At 43.2% G+C, this 20,710-nt stretch overlaps 1 protein-coding gene across 1 annotated transcript in view; it reads left to right on the plus strand.

Moving 5' to 3' along the window:
* COL6A1 (collagen type VI alpha 1 chain) overlaps nucleotides 1–20,710 on the plus strand; it is a 47,907-nt gene that overhangs the window by 7,492 nt on the left and 19,705 nt on the right. Inside the window, exons 4-19 of the mRNA XM_081019823.1 lie at nucleotides 1,834–1,993; nucleotides 3,319–3,432; nucleotides 3,527–3,547; nucleotides 4,511–4,531; nucleotides 4,626–4,670; nucleotides 6,635–6,688; nucleotides 9,036–9,080; nucleotides 9,181–9,207; nucleotides 10,695–10,721; nucleotides 10,830–10,874; nucleotides 11,549–11,602; nucleotides 12,108–12,170; nucleotides 14,091–14,153; nucleotides 15,658–15,711; nucleotides 15,795–15,830; nucleotides 17,090–17,152. Coding sequence (XP_080875949.1) covers nucleotides 1,834–1,993; nucleotides 3,319–3,432; nucleotides 3,527–3,547; nucleotides 4,511–4,531; nucleotides 4,626–4,670; nucleotides 6,635–6,688; nucleotides 9,036–9,080; nucleotides 9,181–9,207; nucleotides 10,695–10,721; nucleotides 10,830–10,874; nucleotides 11,549–11,602; nucleotides 12,108–12,170; nucleotides 14,091–14,153; nucleotides 15,658–15,711; nucleotides 15,795–15,830; nucleotides 17,090–17,152 — 892 coding nt within the window. The remainder of the gene's footprint in view (nucleotides 1–1,833; nucleotides 1,994–3,318; nucleotides 3,433–3,526; nucleotides 3,548–4,510; nucleotides 4,532–4,625; nucleotides 4,671–6,634; nucleotides 6,689–9,035; nucleotides 9,081–9,180; nucleotides 9,208–10,694; nucleotides 10,722–10,829; nucleotides 10,875–11,548; nucleotides 11,603–12,107; nucleotides 12,171–14,090; nucleotides 14,154–15,657; nucleotides 15,712–15,794; nucleotides 15,831–17,089; nucleotides 17,153–20,710) is intronic.

Consider the following 20,710-nt stretch of genomic DNA (forward strand, 5'->3'; position numbering starts at 1 on the left):
GATGCATAAAGGCACAACAGGAATTGTTCCAAAATTGTCACTCCTGTTTTTGTTGGTCTCATCCGCTCAGTCTGCCAGAACCTCTTTCGCAGGCAGGGGATAGACAAGTCCCTAACACACTGAGGGTTTGAGGCCCATCGGCTGCCCTCACCTGGTTTAGCTGGTCAGGGGAAGCTGTTCTTGGGGGGTGGCCACTGTCCCAGGCAGACAGCTTCTAGGAGCCACAGGTGAGAACTGCGTGCATGATGGGCACCAAAGGTGGGTCAACTACCCCAGAAAGAGCAGGACACATCCCCCACCATAGATATTACCCCACCCCTAAGACCCCATGCAATAATAATAATAATTATTATTATTATTTAGGTTATTATATATTCAGGTTAGTCCTGGGCGTCTGGCAACCCTTTTGAAAGTGCATTCCTAACCTTGTCTACATCAGAATTAAGTCCTATTAAGTTGGGTGGAGCTTACTCCCAGGTACTTGGGGTAAGGAACACAGCCTAACTAGGCAGGAATCTGAGGCATTTCCACTGTGCAGCTCTCTCCATTCCGTCTGTGCGTTTAGTTCTCAGGCTTTCTGTCATGAGGATCATGTGTCTTTCTTCATCTGACGTGGAAGCAGGGAGAGAAGCAGCTTTTGGTTGCTGAATGGGAGGACTTGTATTGTGCTTGTGTGTTCACTCATCATTTTCAATTTTCATTATGAGTTGGGGCCTCAAATGTTGAAAGTGGCCTGGGCCTCTCTGGACTCTGAGAGGACCTGTGTGTGTTTATGGGGGGGGGGTTTCCTCTAAGAAAAAAAAAGTCAGTTTGATACTAGAACAAAATGTATTCCTTATTTACTTTGAAGAGTTTATTTAAGTCATAGAATTTGCACTTTCTGATCACAATATTCGTAGTTAGATTTATTATTGCTTGTTTATTTCTTTCATTATTTACATTTACCCCTCATTCTGTAGGGTGTTGAACGCACATAACAAAATCATAAGCTATTTAATTTAAACATCATTACAAATTGCATCAAATCAATAAAAACAGTTCAGTGTCAAAAATAGTGACTCATTTACAGACCTCCCCCAAATGCCTGTGTGAACAAATGTGCTTTGGGTATGTTTAGCCTGAAAAAGAGGAGACTGAGAGGAGATAAGAGATCCATCTTCAAATATCTCAAGGGCTGTCTCATGGAAGAAGGAGCAAGCTTATTTTCTCCTGCTCCAGAGGGTGGGACCTGAACCAATGGTTTAAAATGACAAGAAAGGAGATTCTGAATAAAAATATGGAAAAACTGTTTGACAGTGGAACAGTCTCCTCTGGGAGGTTGTGGACTCTCCTTCTTTGGAGGTTGAGAATGAGGGTGGATCTACACACCAGGGGGTGGGGGGTGGGATGCTATAAATAAGTCAGAAATTAAATTGTTATAACAAAAGGAAAAAAAGCGCTATGGAAAAGCACTTAGAATTCTTTTTTGCTCTCTGGTGCCATCTGGTGTTGCAAGTTTACAACACATTCAAAATGCTGTTTTTTGACTAATGTAGCTGAGTCCTGAGTCCAGGTTCCTGCCTTGCAGGGGGTTGGACTGCATGGCCCTTGGGGTCCCTTCCAACTCTACAATTTTTGATTCTATGATAATGTGTTTTGTTACGTTTCTAGCATATTGCTGGTTGAGTAGGTTCATCAGCAAATACAAACCTATATATCTTTGTGTAATTAGACATTGCAATTGGTACAGCAGGTGGCTATGCCAGTGCAAGGGTTTAGGACTGATGCTTTGGAGTTCTCATATTATAGAGACAGTATGGCGGCACTAGTGGGTTTGATTTCTTCCCCCTGCAGAGGATCTCATAAGAATGAAAATAAATACCTGATTGTGGTGACAGACGGACACCCCTTGGAAGGCTACAAAGAGCCCTGTGGCGGATTGGAAGATGCTGCAGCTGAAGCGAAACATCTGGGGATCAAAGTGTTCTCCATTGCCATATCTCCAGACCATCTGGTATGAAATGCACACACACGGATGCTATTAGAGCAATTGCTGCCCATAAATAGAGAGAATCAAAGCAGAAACAGGATATTACTTAGTAGATCTGGTTGATCCTTTGGCTCCCAACATCCCTACCATGACCTGGAAGATAGGTGAAAGGCCTCTCTCTAAACCTTGGATTTTAATAATCTCTGAGGCATTGCTAGATCTCCATGGAAATACAGTATTTCCAGAAATTATTCTGTTCTGCCACTGATGCCAGGGCTAAGAAGAGGAAGAAAGCTAAGTCCACAATTCCACACCCATTTCCTCTCTCCACCAATTTGTATGTTTAAAAAGGCTTTTATTAGAGGTCATTTTTGCCTGCTCTAGAAATCACGGTGAAATGCAGGCGAGAAAAAGTGACAGCTACATAAGGTTTAACCCACAGGTTTTGTGAGTCAAAACCAGCAACTACTACTAAGAAGTTATGGACAAGTATCAAGCCTTGAACAACCACTTTCTGCATTGGCAGCAATCAACCAGTCTCTTCGGGTTAGGAAACCATGAGTAAAGTCTCAGTATGTCCAGATCTGGAAGAAGAGTGAGTCAAAACCTTCCTGCTAGATAGTCCCAGAAAATGCTCTTCGTCTCAACTATGATTTGAAGTTTGTTTTAGTTCACCTCAAGGTTGAAATCTGGCTCCCTGAAGGAACATAATTTTCTCAAAGAGCTCCACATCACCCCTATCAGATCGCAGCGCCTGCCAAACATTGCTGTCAGAATTTTGTTTACAATCAGCTTCCGTGGACATGCTCAAGTGCCCCCCCCCCCATTAATAAATTCCTCCAGTTTCCCTGTAAATTGTTTTGTCAAAAAGTAAAGAATCAGTTTCAACAAACTTTGCCCACATCCAAGAGAAAATAATTCAGTTAAAATGTGTTATATTAAATGTACATTTTGTCTGCAGTATTCCTGCAGTTTATGTCACGAAAGCAAGACTCTTGTCTATAGATAGGGCTGGCAGATGGTGCCTAAACAGCCTTCATCCAGCATTTCTGGCTCTTGGGTCATTCCAATGGTGCCTGCCCAGCCAACTCCCCTGTATGGTTTGTAGGTAGCTATAACCAGCCTACTCTTAGAGAACGACTTTTAGAGATTGTGATTGCATTGTAAGCTTCATGTGACTACATTTATCTCCTAGCTTTCTGTAGCAAGTTTCTTCATTGCAGTGCCATCCGATGAACAGAATTACATCAGTTCAGCAGCCCCAAGGAACTTAGATTTGCGTGAGAAAGTAGCAGTCCTTCCAAATCCCCCGGTTTCTCATTTCTGCCCATGTGCTTCTTTTGCCCTAGGAATCTCGGCTCGGTGTGATTGCCACAGACCATTCCTACCGTGAGAATTTCACAGCAACTGGACGTCCAGCACGTGATATTGACAACACAATTGACAAAATCACTGCTAGAATTGTATGTATCTGTCTTCCCTCTCTGTTTGTTCCGAGTCAAATACATTGAACCATCTTGTGCCTCATATGACTTCTTTCTTGTTTATTTATTTCAGACAGAGACAGTGGAGCAAGAGGTAAGCTGTTTTTCCACCAAGGAATAATTTCCGACTTTTACAATTTCCCTGTATGTTTCCATCATTTATTCTCCAGTAGAACTTCAGCTTGCAGAGCAAATGTAAACCTGAGACCCAGGATTCTCTTTTTCCATTGCCTGTGTGTCAGAAAAAGGAAATTATTTTGCTCACAGAATCACGAGTCAGAGTTTGGCGTAGCATTTCATGCCAAGCAGAAACACTTTACTGGGCCTGTACATTAGCTTCTTAAAAGCTAATTATATGGTGGCTGAAACTTCCTTTCCTCTCTACTTCCCTGCATTTTGGGGCAGTCATGGGGAGTGATAACATGAGATTCCTTTGTAGGTGGAAGTTATAGATGACCATCTGCTCACAAAGTTTCTGCTTCCAGACAGGCATCTGGTCATCCCTTTCCACCCTAAAGTACCCACCAACTGGAGCATAATGGAGAGGAACCCTTGGTCCAAGCTGAGGCTGCTTGTCAGTATGGAAGGGTTTTGAGGAGAAAGGCCTAAAGGACCGATTGCATTATTCAAGGAGCAAAATAGACTCATGTGCAGTTGTCACATGCAAATACATTGCATGCTTTGCAGGGAAAAGTCCCATGCAAATAGGCCCTTTTATTCCATTTAAAGTGACATTTGTTTCAGATTTGCCAACATTTTGGTGTATAGTCACTTTGCTGGGTTTTTTAGTGTAGTCTTTTGCTTCAGTTTACCAATCTTGGTACTCAGTAGATTAGTTTGCCATCTATCACATGGAAGCCTATGGCACATCTCTAACTCCCCCGAGGGCTGACCAAAGCAAACCTTGGGGGATATGTTAAACTGTAGTTCATTGCATAAACATGAATAAATGGTTTTTCTGCTAGATTAGTAGAGAAAGAGTGTGTGTTCTGTGAAATTGGTTTCCCGGTGAGTCCTTTGCTCTTCCTCTAATGGTATACTTTCTCTTTCTTGGCAGTGCTGCTCATATGAATGCCAGGTGAGTGTCTATCTAGTAATATAAATCATATTTGATGTCAAAATGGTCCCATTTCTCTGTTCAAATCACTAACTCTTCACTGTTCTTTTTGCAGCCTGCCCGAGGCCCCCCGGGACCATTAGGGGATCCAGGATATGAGGTTGGTATTTTACTCAATTTGCCACACCTATAAGGCTGAATGTGGAAAATCTAACAAGTTTTGAGGAATACACTGCCACTGGTGGGACAAGGAGACTGACAGTGGCAAAAACATGTGACATTTGCAAGGTATTCCACCCTTCCAGTTTTTCAGCCAGTGACACAACTGTCTTTGTCTACTGCTGGTCAATGCCAGGTGAGTAAGTGGGAAAATAGAAGCCAGCCAGGATTTAATCCTGAATGAGCTTAAAGGTGCTGCTGGATCTAGCACCACACTGGGATGTACAGGCGGCACTGATAGCTGGTGTGCACTTTAAAAGCTTAGATTTGCCAGCTGCAACTTTTCCTGGAAAGAAATTGCTTAGCCACAGTGATTCTGGCCTTATTCACATCTGGATTAGTCCACCAAAATGAGCTCCTTGAAAAGTAATTAGAAACAGCACTTAGTTCCAAATGCATCTGCTTGAGGGTTGCCTGGTGCAAGCTGTGTGCAGAATGCGGTCCCAATTTTGCAGTAGCTTAACTGTCTTCCGGTTTGCTTCCAGGCAATATTTAAAGGGATGACTTGAATCGCCAGAGCTCTAAGTGGGATCGACCCAGGATACTTTAAGAAATAAGAGCTGTCTTCTCCCATAAGAACTTACCAATGTGATGATATCTTTCTTAGGGGTCCTATTTCATATGCTTCCCTTGTCCAAAGTACAAGGGGTGGCAGGTGTACATGTGAGCTTGCAGAAGAACCAAACAACACAGCATAAATTTCAAAGGGTGTTTTTTAAAATTTGTTTTTACTGAAGATTTTTTTGTGATACAAAGCAAGCAAATAAGTAAGGAAATGTACATATAACATATCCACTTTCAATTCATAGTCTTTTTCACAGCTCGTTTACATTCTGTATGAAACACTATTGTCCCAGACATTGGTGGGGAAAGATGAGGTGGGAATGCCCCAAAGTTCAATCTTTTGGGATATCAGTGCTGCTGGAAATCTCCACAGGGTGTATCTTTTTAAAAAAACTATATTACCGTATTATGATAACCTTTTTAGTTTAAATTGTAGTGTGGGGACTTTTACATTAAAAGCAGGTTGCAAATACTTTAATTAATAAATGCTATGACGCGGGTGGCGCTGTGGGTTAAACCACAGAGCCTAGGACTTGTCGATCAGAAGGTCGGCGGTTCGAATCCCCGCGATGGGGTGAGCTCCCGTTGCTCAGTCCCAGCTCCTGCCAACCTAGCAGTTTGAAAGCACGTCAAAGTGCTAGTAGATAAATAGGTACCGCTTCAGCGGGAAGGTAAACGGCATTTCCATGCACTGCTCTGGTTCTCCAGAAGCGGCTTAGTCATGCTGGCCACATGCTGTACGCCGGCTCCCTCGGCCAATAAAGCGAGATGAGTGCCGCAGCCCCAGAGTCGGCCACGACTGGACCTAATGGTCAGGGGTCCCTTTACCTTTACCTATGTTGTGGTGATGTCTGTCATTTGTCTAATGTTGTTGTTAAATGTAATTTAGACGTCCTTCTGTGTTGCAAAGGGCCAACTACTTAAAGCTGCCATTTGAAAATGTCTGCAGTGTGGCAGATTTTTTTTAAAAAAAAAACAGATTTACAAGAACAACGTGGTGGTGGCTTCACCAATTAAATGGGCTCTTGGAAGGAAACTCATCTCATTCACAAGTCTGATGATATTCTTGGTCCCCAATACACACTCCCCACCCCCCACCCCATGCATTTGTATAGAATTGTAGAGTTGGAAGGTATCCCAAGGGTCTCCTAGTCCACATAGCTGTCAACTTTTCCCTTTTCTTGCGAGGAATCCTATTCAAAATAAGGGAATTTCCCTTTTTAAAAAGGGAAACGTTGACAGCTATGCCTAGTCCAACCTCCTGCAATGCAGGAATCCTAGTCTATGGAACTGAATGTAAAATCAAAATTGTGTCTCATGTTTACTTCTGTTTTGTTTCAGGGAGAAAGGGGGAAACCTGGCCTTCCTGGTGAAAAAGGAGATGCTGGAGAACCTGTAAGTCGCAGTTATTTGACTGGGAAATAATCAAGTAAAATAGAACTTTGTTTAGGGAAACCTATGGAGAAACCTTCTCTGGGTGCTGTGAAGGCTGATTCATGCTATTTACACATTTATGCAGATGACCACCATAATTTATTTTTTGAATTTTTAAATCTGAAGATCACAGGGCAATTCACAACATAAAAATACAAAATAAGAACACAAATTATGAAGCAAGATTATGAAGGGAAGATTTATTTATAAAAATCAAAGGCCCTCATTTGTCATTGCATCTTCTGTAGCAATGCCCTTGCATACCCTTCTGAAGGTCACTGAATGGAGCCCAGGCAGATAACAATGCAAGTACCAAAGACACTTCAAGCGAGAGACTGTACACAAGTGTTTATATGCTAATGTTAGAAGCCTCTGAGCCAAGAAGGGTGACGTGAAGTGCACTGATATATTGCATAAATGAAACCTGGTGGAATGGAGAGAACCAGTGGGACATAGCTATCTCAGTATATAAACTCTACAGGAAGGGCAGAGAAGGATGTACCAGAGGTGGTGTCGCTCTGTACATCAAAGGGAACACCAAGCCCAGCAAGCTAGATATCCCAAGCGGGGAAGACTGCTTCACAGAATCATTGTGGGTGGTGATACTGATGGTCCGTGAGTGAAGCGATTTCCCCTGACCCTGGGGGGAGTTTATAAAGCTAATTACCCTCTGTCATCTTTCTTTATTCCTTTGCCAATGATCTCCGGTTGCCGTGGGAGCTACTCCATTAAGGCAATCGGATCCGGAAGCCTCAACCCAGAACCTCACCTTGAGTGGGGCCCAGCATGAGACAGCCAGACTTGAGAGCCATTGGTGGATCTTCCCCTCTGCTGCTCCCCCCTGGCCCTCATGAGGGTTTCTCTGCCCGTTAAGTAAGATTAGCAAGAGGCCTCAACCAGGCTTAGGCTACATTGAGTCACCCCACCCCTATATTTCCAGCCCTTTAACTTACAACTCTTTTTTGCCAGGTGTTGTCCAAGAAGCCAACAGTAACATATTCTACCCTCAGATTTATTTATTTGTTGCCTGCCTTTGGGGATCCACCTCTTTCAAAGTACAAACAAGGCAGGATTATTCGGTCCTCTTTGGGATACAATTTGCTAACAGGGTGGAGTGTGTGTGTGTGTGTGTGTGTGTGTGTGTGTGTATTCCTTGTTCCGTCCTCTTTAAAAAACCAAACCAAACCTGGGTACTTTTAGTTTGGGAGGTGGCGAGTTTCTCCCACATCTCCAAAGGGATGGTTACTCATATTGTTTGTTTTTAGTTTGGAAGATCAGGAAACAGCACTTCATTCATTTAAATTTTTTCCTTTGGTTTCATTTTCATGCACTCATTAGGTAGGGGTTTTTTCCTTGGGTTTTCATTCTGATTTTAGTGGGGAGATTGAATGCCTTCCCTGGCTGTCCAGAAAACTAATTGAATTTCCATCAGCCAGTTAACCAGTTAGAGGTTTCGGGGCATGATCAGAGCTGCACACCCACAAGAGCTTCCTCTTCTCATCCACGAAGGCAGAAGCAACCCAGCCAAAGGCGTCTCTTTCACAAAGCTTTTAGAGTTTGCTGACTGCTGGTTTTATAAGCCAGACTGCTGTTGGCATTTTTATTCACTCAGCTGTTTGGACTGTATGTAATGAGTGTTGGTTTTCTTTTAGTTTCCTTTGTAGCTAATCACCTTGTGGATCGAAAGTGGGGTACAAATAGTTTTATGTATTTAAACAGTAAATTAAATATACTGGGAGTCATCAAGTGAAGACAGGATTCGAAAGGCAGTTTGAATGCCTCCTTTCTAGATCCCTGGGCCTTCATTTTCTGAGCAAAGAATGTGTGTTGCAACTTACTTTCACCACAGTTAGGGCTCATTTACATCCCGCTTCTTCCGTGCCTAGAGATCACGGGGCTGGGTGCCTTTCCACTTGTCCCATGCTTTCTAGGGATGAATCCAAGTGGTTTTGCCTTTGCAAAGCTGGTTTCCCTGGGAAAACCCACTCTGGTGCTGAATTGGAGCAAATGTCAATCTGCAAAAACCCAACTGATGTTTGCTTCAAATTCAGCAGCAAAGGTTGGGTTTTCCCAGGCGAAAATGGTGGGATGAACCCTTAGAATGGCTGCTTGTCTTCACCCACAATGACATACACGGAGTACATTAAAAGTTATAGAATGTTATTAATGTACAATCTTTCATGTCCTGTCCATTATAATAAAATTGCTTTTGCCTAAAAATCTTCAGATACTAGTGCATATGACAGCAGATGTCTGATTACTTTGTGCAAAGTGGTTTGTGACTTTTCTTATTATTACTTTATTCTAGGGGAAGCAAGGTGACCCAGGACCCATTGGTTACCAAGGCATGAAGGTATACTGTTGGTTAACGGATTGCTTAATTTGACTTTCTATAGTTAAATTTTGTCTCATTTCTTCATTTTGTAATGTGTTTTTCTCCTTGTCCTGTTTAGGGAGAAAAAGGTACCCGAGGTGACAAGGTGAGTGTGCCATTGATTAAAAGTGCAACCCTACAGAAGGCAAAGAGTCTGCTCAATAATAATATAAAAAATCCAAAATGGTCCAGCAAGTCCACTCACCCTCATGGTGCCATGGTGTTGCTGGTGTCAAGGACCCGGAGAAGAATCCCAGGATTGGCCTCCTGTCCTGATGGGCGGAGCCAGTGAAAGCCCGCGCTGCCTATCAGGAGCCAGATCCTAGCCTGCACCCAAGATTGACGAATGGAGGTGCAGGCTCAGATGCAGGCTGGCCAGGGGGGGGCGGAGCTGATGGAGCAGAAGGGCTTCCCTCCCGTCTGTGCCCTGGCCATTTAAACAACCCTTACCTGGAGCTCTTACCTGTTCAGCTTTTACTATCACAAAAATATCACAAAATAGTTAGCACTGTATACAGCACAGTATATGTTTTTTTAAATGATATTTATTAAGGTTTCAATAAAAGATTGAACAGAAAAACATAAACGAAAAATACACAATTCAAAAATGCACAATACATGATCCAAAAAAGAAAAAAAAGGAAAAAAAACAAAATACAAGAAAGAAAAAGAACAGTTAAAAACAATATCACCTTTTCATTTCCATCTTTAAATTTACTTATTTTCTAGACCTCCTCATACCTCCCTCTTTTGTATTCCAGTTCAAATTGTTTGTCCAGCAATTTCTTTCCCTCTTTTTTAATCCCAATCTTTAATCTTAATATAATATAACATTAAAATTTTACCTCTTAAAAGCCAAATTTCCATTTCCTTAAACTTCTTTAATCCTAATCCTTAATCTTAGTCTATCTATAACTTTAAATTCTGTACAGCTGGAAACCACTTATTTTCAATCCAACATCACTCTAACATTCTTTAATTTTGCAGTGTTTCTGTAGATAATCTTTGAATTTCTTCCAATCTTCCTCCACCGACTCTTCTCCCTGGTCACGGATTCTACCAGTCATTTCCGCCAGTTCCATATAGTCCATCAGTTTCATCTGCCATTCCTCCAGTGTGGGAAGTTCTTGTGTCTTCCAGTACTTTGCAATGAGTATTCTTGCTGCTGTTGTTGCATACTGTATACAGCACAGTATAAAGCCCTGGCCATTAACATCCAATTATAAGTAGCAGTTTGGAGTTGAATACAAAGGGGTTTGTTTTGCTTTTTGTCAGAACCAACACAGTTAAATTATGCTTTTTTTTGGTTATAGATATGTCAGTGGTGATGGGTGGGAACTGAAATATTTTGTAAGTTTCCACTTACCCACCTTTTTTTTAATGAGAGAACAATCTCTCCACAGTTAGCGAGGGAATTCCTAGACTGTGGTCTGAGGACACATGATAAAGATGCCTTGCTGGATTTAAGCAGGTTTGGATCTGATCAATGCCAGGATGAAAAGCCACCTGGGACCAACCCCTGGTTGGTTAGGTGATCAGTGAGGCATATTTCAGTAGCTGGTACCACAAACTAAATCATCTTCTCATCCACAGGGCTCAAGAGGTGCAAAAGGAGCCAAGGTATGTATTGGGGTTTTTTTTGGGGGGGGGGGTGGATGCTACTTCAAAAGTTATGCTGGAGACAACAAAAATTGTTTTTACATTTTTTGCATTTTTTTCTCCTTTCAGGGAGAGAAAGGCAGGCGTGGCATCGATGGTTTAGATGGCAAGAAGGTATGGTTAATATTTTCATTCACAGGGCACAATCTCTATGTTTTTCCTAACAAAGAAACGTATGTAAGTCAGAGCAAATGTGCATGAAAAAATATTTGCAACAGGGCCTGAAAAGGCTCATTCCAAGAAAATCACCACTAAATGTGTAATGGTAAGAAGAACAGAGATGCAGAAGGAATAGCCAATGTGATGAGCATCCAAGCGCTCAGAGGGGAAATCACCAAATGCTTAAGCTGGAATGCTGGAATGAGCAACTCAGATCTTTTTAGACTGCATTAAAGCTGTGTACACATTACCAACATAAAACATGGCTGGGTTCTTATTTTTCCGGGTTCAGGCAGAAGCTGGTTTGTGGGGAAATGAATCAAAACACAGGATGGATTCAGGGTAGATATGGAGTCAGGTTAATGTCATGGGCACACTTTCCAGACCAGGAGTGGGAGTCCACTGTTTGCAGAGCAGGTGGGGCTGCCTAAGTCTGAAGAACTGTTTGCCATGTATCAAAGCCAGTTGCTTCCCTTATTATTATTTTTAAAAAGCTCACTGATTTAGTTTCTTTGGGTAATTTCACTTTCTGTGAATGCTATATAGTAGCCTATTGCATGCTGCTGATCACAGGAAGAAGCAACAACAATGGCAGGTTATCAATCCGGACAACTTTTCTTTCCTTACAGGGTGAACAAGGATTTCATGGGTTACCAGGATGCAAAGGATCCCCAGGATTTGATGTACGTAGGTTCAACATACTAGATCACCCTAGGCTTGTAGCAGCAGAGATCTGAGTCTGCAATAGTGGATGCAGGTTTTTAGATAGAGGGACGTGTTTTATGTGTTTTTATCCTATGCTGGTCTACTGCAGCTGAGAGAATGAGTATGTGCAGCCTCTACTTTTGCAGTTGCCTTATTGCCTATCTAGCATGTTTTATTTGTGTATGGAGGTGCTTTTACCTTATGCTAGTCTATGACCGTAACAAATATTTGGATTGGATTGGATATAGTTGCAATCCTAGAGTCAGTGTGAGCAGCAGAATCTCACAAGTGGAGGAGAAACTGCAACATGGGAAAGTTTGAAATGCAGTGCTGGGAGATTGAAGGAGGCTGTGGCAAGACACGTACCTAAGGATCCCAGGGAAAAATCAGCCCCTACCCTTGATGAGGATCATGGCAATATGTTAACATATGTGATTTATCTTTGTTTCCCACATACACTGATTGCAACTTGGTTTCAAACAGGGCTTACAAGGACCTCCTGGGCCAAAAGGGGATCTAGGTCCTTATGGACCCAAAGGAAGAAAGGTGAATAATAATCTGTTTTCTTTGTTATGGCTTGGAGCAGTATAGCTATCTGTTTAGGTCAGGGAACTGTTCTATGCTGAAAGTCAGGTGGAAATTGAACATGAACATTTCACCACACTTGCAGAACAACGCTTGGGTAAGAGGCCTAGTGAGTTGCACTGTTCCTGGCTGTTGCTTTGCTAGGGCGACTTTGATTGCCTAAAATGATCATGCACCCTTTATCTGCCTTTTTTTTTTTTTTTTTTTTTTTTGCGAAATAAGTGTGATCAACATCATGGTGTTGAAAAACAATCTTATTGCAGCAAAATTTATGTTGTATTGAGGCTTCAAGTTTTCCTAGCAACACCTTTTCAAGAATGCACTGAGACTTGCAGTGAAGCAAAAAAGGAAAATGTTGGTTATCATGAGTTCCTGCACTTTGGAACTCCCTGTCTGGTGAGATCAGGCGGGTGCCTTCCCTGTGCTCTTTTCAGCACCCGCTTAAAACATTCCTGTTTAGACAAGCCTACCCAGCTGCTTAAAAAGTTGAGGTAATTTTGATCTGTTTTAATATTTTAACTTGTGTATATTTTAAAGTAGGGTTGTATTTTCTCTTGATTTTACTGTTTTATCTTTTGTAAACTGCATTGAGGGGTGTTTTTTTTACAACTAAGCGGTGTGTAAATTTTGAGAAATAAAAATATATAAATATATAAATAAAGCCGTGAAGATGACTTGAGACAGTCACACCTAGTCCCCAAATCTTCACACTTTCCCCTCATTTTCCCCTTTCCCCTTTCCATACTTTAGTGAAGATTTCTAAATTTCCCCTTTCCATACTTTAGTGAAGATTTCCCCTTTCCATACTTTAGTGAAGATTTCACTTTCCCCTTTCCATACTTTAGTGAAGATTAATAGATTCTAGACGTGTGTTTCTTTGGAGCGTTTGTGACAAAGAGGGATAAAAAAATTGGTAGTAAGATATCCTTCCACTCTACATGGTTGACATTCTGTGTCATCCAAATACCCAAATAATCGCCTACCACAAACTTTGGTCTGGTTGGTTAATGCCAAGGAAGTGGCTCAGAGTAGCTTATATAGTGTTGCATGGAAGGGAACTGTAACACACATGCTTCAATTACTGTCCCATTTTGGAGGGACATTTAACACTGTATCTCTCAAATAAAATGAACTTCTGGAGGACCAATATACTCACTCTGCAAAAATGGGTGTTCTTCTGTCCACTTTTGTGATAACCACTATACCACACTGGCTCTCTAAGGTGGCAGGTCTTGAGGTCCTGTATACACACTGGTCACCATCGTACATAAGGGATTAGAGCCAAGTTATCAAGAATGATCAACCAGGGCGGCTTGCATACACTTCCCTTTCCTCTGCTGTTTCCAGGTAGATGGCCACACTTTAAAGCTCTGTGTCCAAGTCCCAACCCCACAACCTGAGCTTTCCCTGCTCTTTAAAGCTTAACCAGAGCAAATCGCACTTTGTGGGAAATGTGAATTTGTGTTTTCTCTGATGGAACACTGAAGAGTGCGTTTTTGTGAGGAAAGTTCTGGGGCAAAACAGAAATGCTCAGACATGGGGCTTTTAAGCAGAGACTTATGCCTGAAAGAGTGGGGCAAAAGGTTAATGTGGATAAGCCCAGAATCTAGATTTCCCAGCATACTTGTGAACAGGACTAGGAAGAAATTCTCCCATCACCATCTGATTACTGAACATTGGTTCCTTCCAGTTTGGGGCCTGCTGTTGTTCCTCTGAAAGTTCTTGAGCTCTTGATCAAGGCTGGTGCCTGCACTCTGGGGCAGATCAAAATTATGCACATGCTTACAGATTATAATTTAAAAGCTGGACGATTGAATTTAAAATAGTGAGTCATATTTAGCTTCACAATTCTGTTTTGTGTCTGGGTTTATTTCCTTCAAGGGAGAGCCTGGGCTTAGTGGAAGACCAGGCAGGACAGGAAACTCTGGAAGTCCTGGAGATAAGGTAAGGTTGAAGACATGGCCTGTAGACAATCACTCAGTTCTTTTCCATACTGCAATGATGTCCTCAATGTCTCTGTTACCTACACGCTCTCTTTGCAAGGAGTCAGTTAAGATGAAAAGGAGCTTGGTGTTCACCATGCTTAGTTTCCCCCACAAGTTCATGAAAGAACAGCCATCTGGCAGTGAAACAACAATCCCTTTGCATTTGAGAAGATCTGTCTTTCTACCCAGCTCTGATATGTGTTCTAAATGTCTATGGAGTTAGCGCTGGGGTCAGCGTAGTCAGGTACCTGCTAAAACCCATGGCTCAGCTCAAGTATATTTCTGCCTGGGACCCATTGGCTTCTGCTGTTCCCTGTTGCTTCCCCAAGGTGACGATGGGCCAGAGAGCAAGCAGGGGTAATGAGAAAGGGGAGAAGAGGCAGTTGCCTCGCTCTTCTCCCTCCCTCTGAGATATTATGAAGATTGGGACCCTGGGCCCTAAAATGGTGGGCTGCACGAGCAGCGAAGGTGGAAGGGAGAGCAGCATTGACATCTGCCACCTGCCCACTCAGTTACTTGCAGAGGCCCAGAGAGAAAGGGGCAAGGGCCATCTTGCCTGAAAACCTTTAATTTGGCTTAAGTCGCCTTACTGGCCAAAGTGGGGGCCCAGAGAGAGAGGATGAATTGTTCTCTCTAGAGGAGGCTATGCTTTTATCTTCATATCTCCCGGTATGACCCACGGAGAGCCTCAAGGTCCATAAATAGCAACACCCTAGTGGTTCCGGGCCCTGAGGAAGTTAGATTAGCTTCAACCAAAGCCAGGGCCTTTTCAACACTGGCTCCGGCCTGGTGGAACGCTCTGCCTCATGAGACCAGGGCCCTGTAGGATCTGATTTCTTTCCGCAGGGCCTGTAAGACAGAGTTGTTCCACCTGGCCTTTGGCTTGGAGCCAATTTGATTCGCTCCTCCTCTTTCTTTCTTTTTTCTTTTCCTTTCTCCTCCTGCGATGAGGTTTCAATATTTTAATGTTGTATTTTAATTTTGTTTTTAAGTTGTATTCATTCAATTTGTTTTTATTATTGCTTGTTAGCCGCCCTGAGCCCGGCCTTGGCTGGGGAGGGCGGGGTATAATTATTATTATTATTATTATTATTATTATTATTACAAAATTCAGTAACAGCCATTTTCCTTCAAGCTTTGGCTTCCAACCTGCTTTCATTTTTCATATAATTCATCCATATGAAGAAACACCTGAAAGAACAAGACTGTGGAAGATTAGCAACTAAATAAAAGATACCCTCCCAATGCACCACTTTTTCAAATTTTGTCTGTGTAAGCAAATATGTCAATTTTGAATGACATCTCCAAAGAAGACCATCTTGTTTTGGATGATATATCCATTTCTGTTCTTGAGATCAACTCTTGTCATGTGGCACACAGCTGGTGCCTGAGCCCCCAGTCACTTATTTTGGAATCCTTTCATTTTAATGTGCTTATTTCTTGTCTCGCATGTGTTTGTTTAGGGACCATCTGGAGAGTCCGGAGCGCCTGGAGAGAAAGGAGAAATGGGAGATGAGGTAGACATGTAAAAATTCTCCATTGTCTAAATGACCAGATTGCTACACAGATTGGTTTTAACATTTCTTTCCTATTCTTATAGGGAAATCCTGGCCCAGATGGCCCCACGGGAGACAGGGTAAGGCTACTGTTTTCATTACAGGGGAAGTATGCCTGTTGGCTAGAGTAACCAACAATATGAGGACTCGAGGCACCGATTTTGAGTATTCCTCTGAAAACCCAACATAGCAGTAGTTGAGACATGGAGAGCTGATTAAAAGCCATGGGGATGACCTGGCACAGAATGCAGTGACCTGTGAAGTGCTGCAGTGAAGAACCTTCTTCAACTCCTGGCTCCAACCTTGTCACTGGAGGTTCTGGTGGCCTCAGTAGCTGGGAGTGCTTGTTTCCTACTCTGGTAGGTTTGCCAGCTGCAGTCCTTTTGGGTCAGGGATTACTTGACCACAGCACTCTGTGCTCTGGCAACGTCCAGACTGAACTATTGGAATGTGCTCTGCACAGGGCTGCCCTTGAAGTTGCCACAAAGGCTTCAACTGGTCCAAAATGCAGCAGAGACACTATTGGCTGGGGTTCCATTCAGAACTCGCATAATCCCCATTCTAAAACAGTTGCATTGGCTGCCAGTTTGTTTCTGGGCCCAGTTCAAGGTGTTCACATGAGTGCTAAAGCCCTCAGTGACCACCTAAGAGATTCTTTCAGGAGTTAAGGGACAGTCTTCGTAGTTTCTTATAGGTTTGGGGGTGGCAGAATGAGAGAAGGCATTTTCTGTAGCAGCACCTAAGCTGTGGAATTTCCTCCTCTCAAAGGTGAGTGTTGCATAGTTTTTGTCATGTCCTGAAGACACACCTCTTTGACACCTGAGATACAACAGCAGCAACAACAATGGCAAAACAATAATAAAGCAGAGGAAACCCATTTTAAAAGCCTGATGGAATAAAAGAAAGCTTTGGCCTGCCACCAGAATGGTCAACAGAGTGCACTCCCAGGGTAAAAGTGTGCAGTCCAGGGAAACCACATACAAGGTGCCACAACCAAGAATGCCTTCTTCCTTGTTGCTCTGGGCTGCCTGAGGAATTGAGCATTGCCATCATTATTATTCTTTTATGATGTTGATACATCCCTTAAGTCACAGCTGTCCCAGGAGATCTCCCCCTATCCCCAGCATGTTCTCAACTACCTTCTCAATGGGCTTTTGAGGACGAGCTCTTATACTACCTTCCCCACTCAGTTCTGCCAGATGAGAGAAAACCACAACACAGTCGCATCATCGTGTAGCCATCAGATAACAAAGCTGACTGCTATGGCTGTCAGTCAAATTCATAGCTGAATCTAGTGTACTACAATTTCCTCATCTCTGACATGTTCTTTATCACACAGGGTGCAAATGGAGAAAGAGGGCCGCTAGGGAACCCTGGTACCCGTGGACCAAGAGGAGAAAAGGTAAACAAGCAAATCCCGAAATAATATTTCAGTAGAGCTTGTTGTCTTTCCACTCACTGCCTTATTCAATCTCAAGCATACATGGAAGCTGTCCAAGCTGTGCCAGGCAGAGAGGTCTGCTATATGCTAGCTGGATTTGTTTTTGTCCTTAAATGGGGCCACTCAAAGTTCTGCAGCAGTCCCTGGCATTTTACCCTTCCCATGCACAATGTCACAACAATCATGTGCCCTGTTCCTGCCTTGTGGCCTGAAGCAAGTGCAGACCACCACAGCTTTGGCAGCCCTCAATTGCCAGTTCATAAGCTCTGGTCTCCAGCACTGACCTACCGCCTTCCCTCTCCTCCTGCCAGGGCTGCATCAGAGCAAGGTATGAAAAATGTGCATTTGTTCAGTGCAGGACTTCCTCAAGGGGCCTTGTATCCCTTCCAAGACTGTGCTTCCTACCATACGTGTTGTTGCCCAAATAGCCGTAAAACAGCAGGTGGGGTTGAGAAGGGGGAGGCAGCCACTGGCCCGTGGATACAGCGTGGCCCTCCAGGTCTCTCCGTTTGGCTGCAAGGCCTTTTTCAGGAAAGCACACCCTCCTGCCCCACAGCTGGCATCATACATGACGTCAGGTGTGGGGCAGGTAAAGGCAGGGCTCCACAGGAACAAGCCAGATCTTACAGCTTCTGTGCTCTGCTCATCCATCAGCCAACGAGCAGTAGTCTGTCTAGTAGAAGAAAGGCACAAATATATCTTTAGAGCCGGAAAATGTAGTTGTCCTTTGTGATATTCACAAGTTGCACGAGGCATGAAGACGGCTACATAATGTAAAGATTCAAGCAAACTTTGTATGAGATGCGGAATAAAGTGCAAAGCTGTAGAGTGGTTTGGGTCAAACATTGCTGAAGTGCCTGAACATCTAAAAAAAGCCTTTTCCTTTTGCTTCCTAAATTACCCATTTCTATTAAAACCTGTTTATGTACTGAATTTCTTACAGCTCTGTTGGCTTGGAGGATCTGCATGACTCACTGGGAGTTTCTGGGTCGCATTCATATATTGGTGCTAAGCAAACCAAGAACAGTGCAGTTGTAGAGGGGAGGGGAGAATGTTTCTTTTCAGGGAGAGGGTTCAGCTCCTCCATACGAACTGGGCGTAAGTAGGAAAATATTTTATATGTCTGTCCCAAGCTGAATCACCAAACAGGCACATGAGCTGGACAACTTGCAGAGTTTATCTATCCAAAACCAACATGGGCAGTGGCGCAACTTCTGCCAGGGAGAACGGAAAAATGTTCTGATGCCACTGAGAAAAATTAGTGCTGTTAAATTAAAAAAAATTCAGTAAGCATTGTGCATTTAAATCATAGGTTCCCCTTCATTTCATCTGCTCAAGACCTCCCAGGGGAAAAAAGAGACATTTTGCATTCTACCATATAAGCCTCAGAGGTTGTCTTTTTCTCTTCCAGCTCACTTGGTCAGTCTGTAAGGTGTCTTTTGAAAACCTTATGGTGAAAATACATCTCTGTAACATTCAACTAACCCCACAGTCAACATTTTGAGCCTAAGCTTCTATTACATCAGTTCATCTGGGCCAATGTCAGCCAGAGCATGCTCTGCCTTAATGCTATGTGTCCGAGCATGGGGTTGTTGTGGGGTTTTTTGGGGGGTTGCCCTGGGCTTTCCCACTGAAAATCCATTCTTTAAAGCTGAATCAGATCAAACATCAATTCAGGTTATCCGCAGATTGGCGCTTGTTCCAATTGAGCTTTAAAGAGGGTTTTAATCGGGAAAGCTCTGGAACAACAAAAAAAAAAGGATGTGTATGCTCCAACACAGAGCTTTAAATCATGGACCATGCCTGGGAAGAGTGGAGGAAAGGTAAGTGAGGCTAAGCCCTTAGACATCCTCCCAAGTAAGGGCTATAGAATGGCAGCTTAAAGGCCAACCTCCTTTCCTCTGTTAGGGTTGTGCAGTGCAAGAGCTTGTCTTGGACTCTGCCCATTATGCATGCTTTCGTTTGAGTCGTGTGTCACCGTGTGTTAGTCTGGTGTGAAGAAACCTCCTGTCCTAACTGCAAACAGTTTGCTCTCTGCTGTCATGCATAGTGGAAATGGAGCCCATACAAACATACAAACCCATAAATCAGCTTGATGTGCTGGGCAGGCACAGCAGGAGGAAAGTTCAAGTCTCATCTAAATTTCAGTTTCCTGTTTACATCTCATGTTTTCACAAACAGCAGTTCAACTGTACTTTGTGAACCAGATGTGGATAGATGTGCCAGCAGAGTGCCTTAAATTAGGGCTCTTTGAAAGGGAGGAAAGAGGGGAGCTCCCAAGGTTTAGGCGCTTTCACAAATGCTGATCTTCAGAATTCATTTGAGCCTCTTCCACAGACAGCAAGCGTTCAACAGTCACTCCTCTGCTTACCCCAGCTTCTCTAATTCCATATAAAATGTTGGACAAGTTGCTTGTTTCTGTTTGCCAGGCTTTCTCTCTGGAGGACTGTCCTGAGGCGTCAGCATTAAAGTGCTCTGAGATTAACCCAACCATTATGACTTCTTGCAGGTGTGGAATATGGTGTTCTAGACACTCTATTTCCAAGCAGATTGACAGGAAAGCAGTTTTTCATTGTCATTAGATGCTTATTGTGTTGATTCAGTTACCTAAGAATGGATGTGGGCCTTGAGCCAGATTCATTAGCACAATGAAAAAGAGCATCTGTGCCCCCTCCAGCAGCTCTGTGGGGCAAAAGCCAGGAAAGTCAAATACCCATCATGCAGGTGTCATCACACACACATGTAAACATTTAAGTATAGTTTCTGCATCAGGTTTGGAGCTACACTCCGCAGGCAAAAGACCCAGGATGGGGCATCAATACCGCTGAAGTGTTGCTTGTTTGTTTATAGATCTAAATAAACAATATAAAATAATTGGTTCAGCATCACATTACAAAATACAATTGTTTCTTGCTTGTAATGAACAGTTAACATGCCTTCCCTCAAGGTTGCAGATCTGTTGTAGGCATATCACATTTTTCAAGTACTCACACAACAGCATATTTTCCATAGGAAAAATGTGGTTCTTCTGTAGTACTAGAGCTGGAATTAGGGTAGTAGCCATTCTTAGAAGGCAAAGCTGCTCCCATCCTGGAGGGAAGCAAAACGGAACTTGGTCCCTCCTGCCATTTTGTCTTTTGTGCCTCTCTGGAAGCCTCTTCAGATCAGTCCAGTCTGGTATCTCTCCCCATCCCTGCCTGCCTGCCTGCCTGCCCTCTCCTCTCTGCCTGTCAGAGGAAGGAAAAAAGGTTCTTCTTCAGAGTGAGGCATTCTCAGTGAGGTGGTCTAGGCAAGGGCCTGCCAGTCTCTTTTGCTAATTCCTTAAGTTTGGAGAATGCCTATCCATCTTGGAAAAGCAGCCATGATACAGGAACTCTCCCACGGTGGCTTTCTGTGAGGAAAGACTCCACTTCCCTTCCTCAGAGTGAGGCAGAGAAAGGGACAAGGCACAGCGCTGCTGCTGTGTTACCAACAGCAAAAACAATAAAAATAAGAAAAGCAGGAGAAGGGGCAGCAGTG

Source organism: Podarcis pityusensis (assembly GCF_964106645.2).
Source record: "Podarcis pityusensis genome assembly, chromosome: 1".
Taxonomy (NCBI): domain Eukaryota; kingdom Metazoa; phylum Chordata; class Lepidosauria; order Squamata; family Lacertidae; genus Podarcis; species Podarcis pityusensis.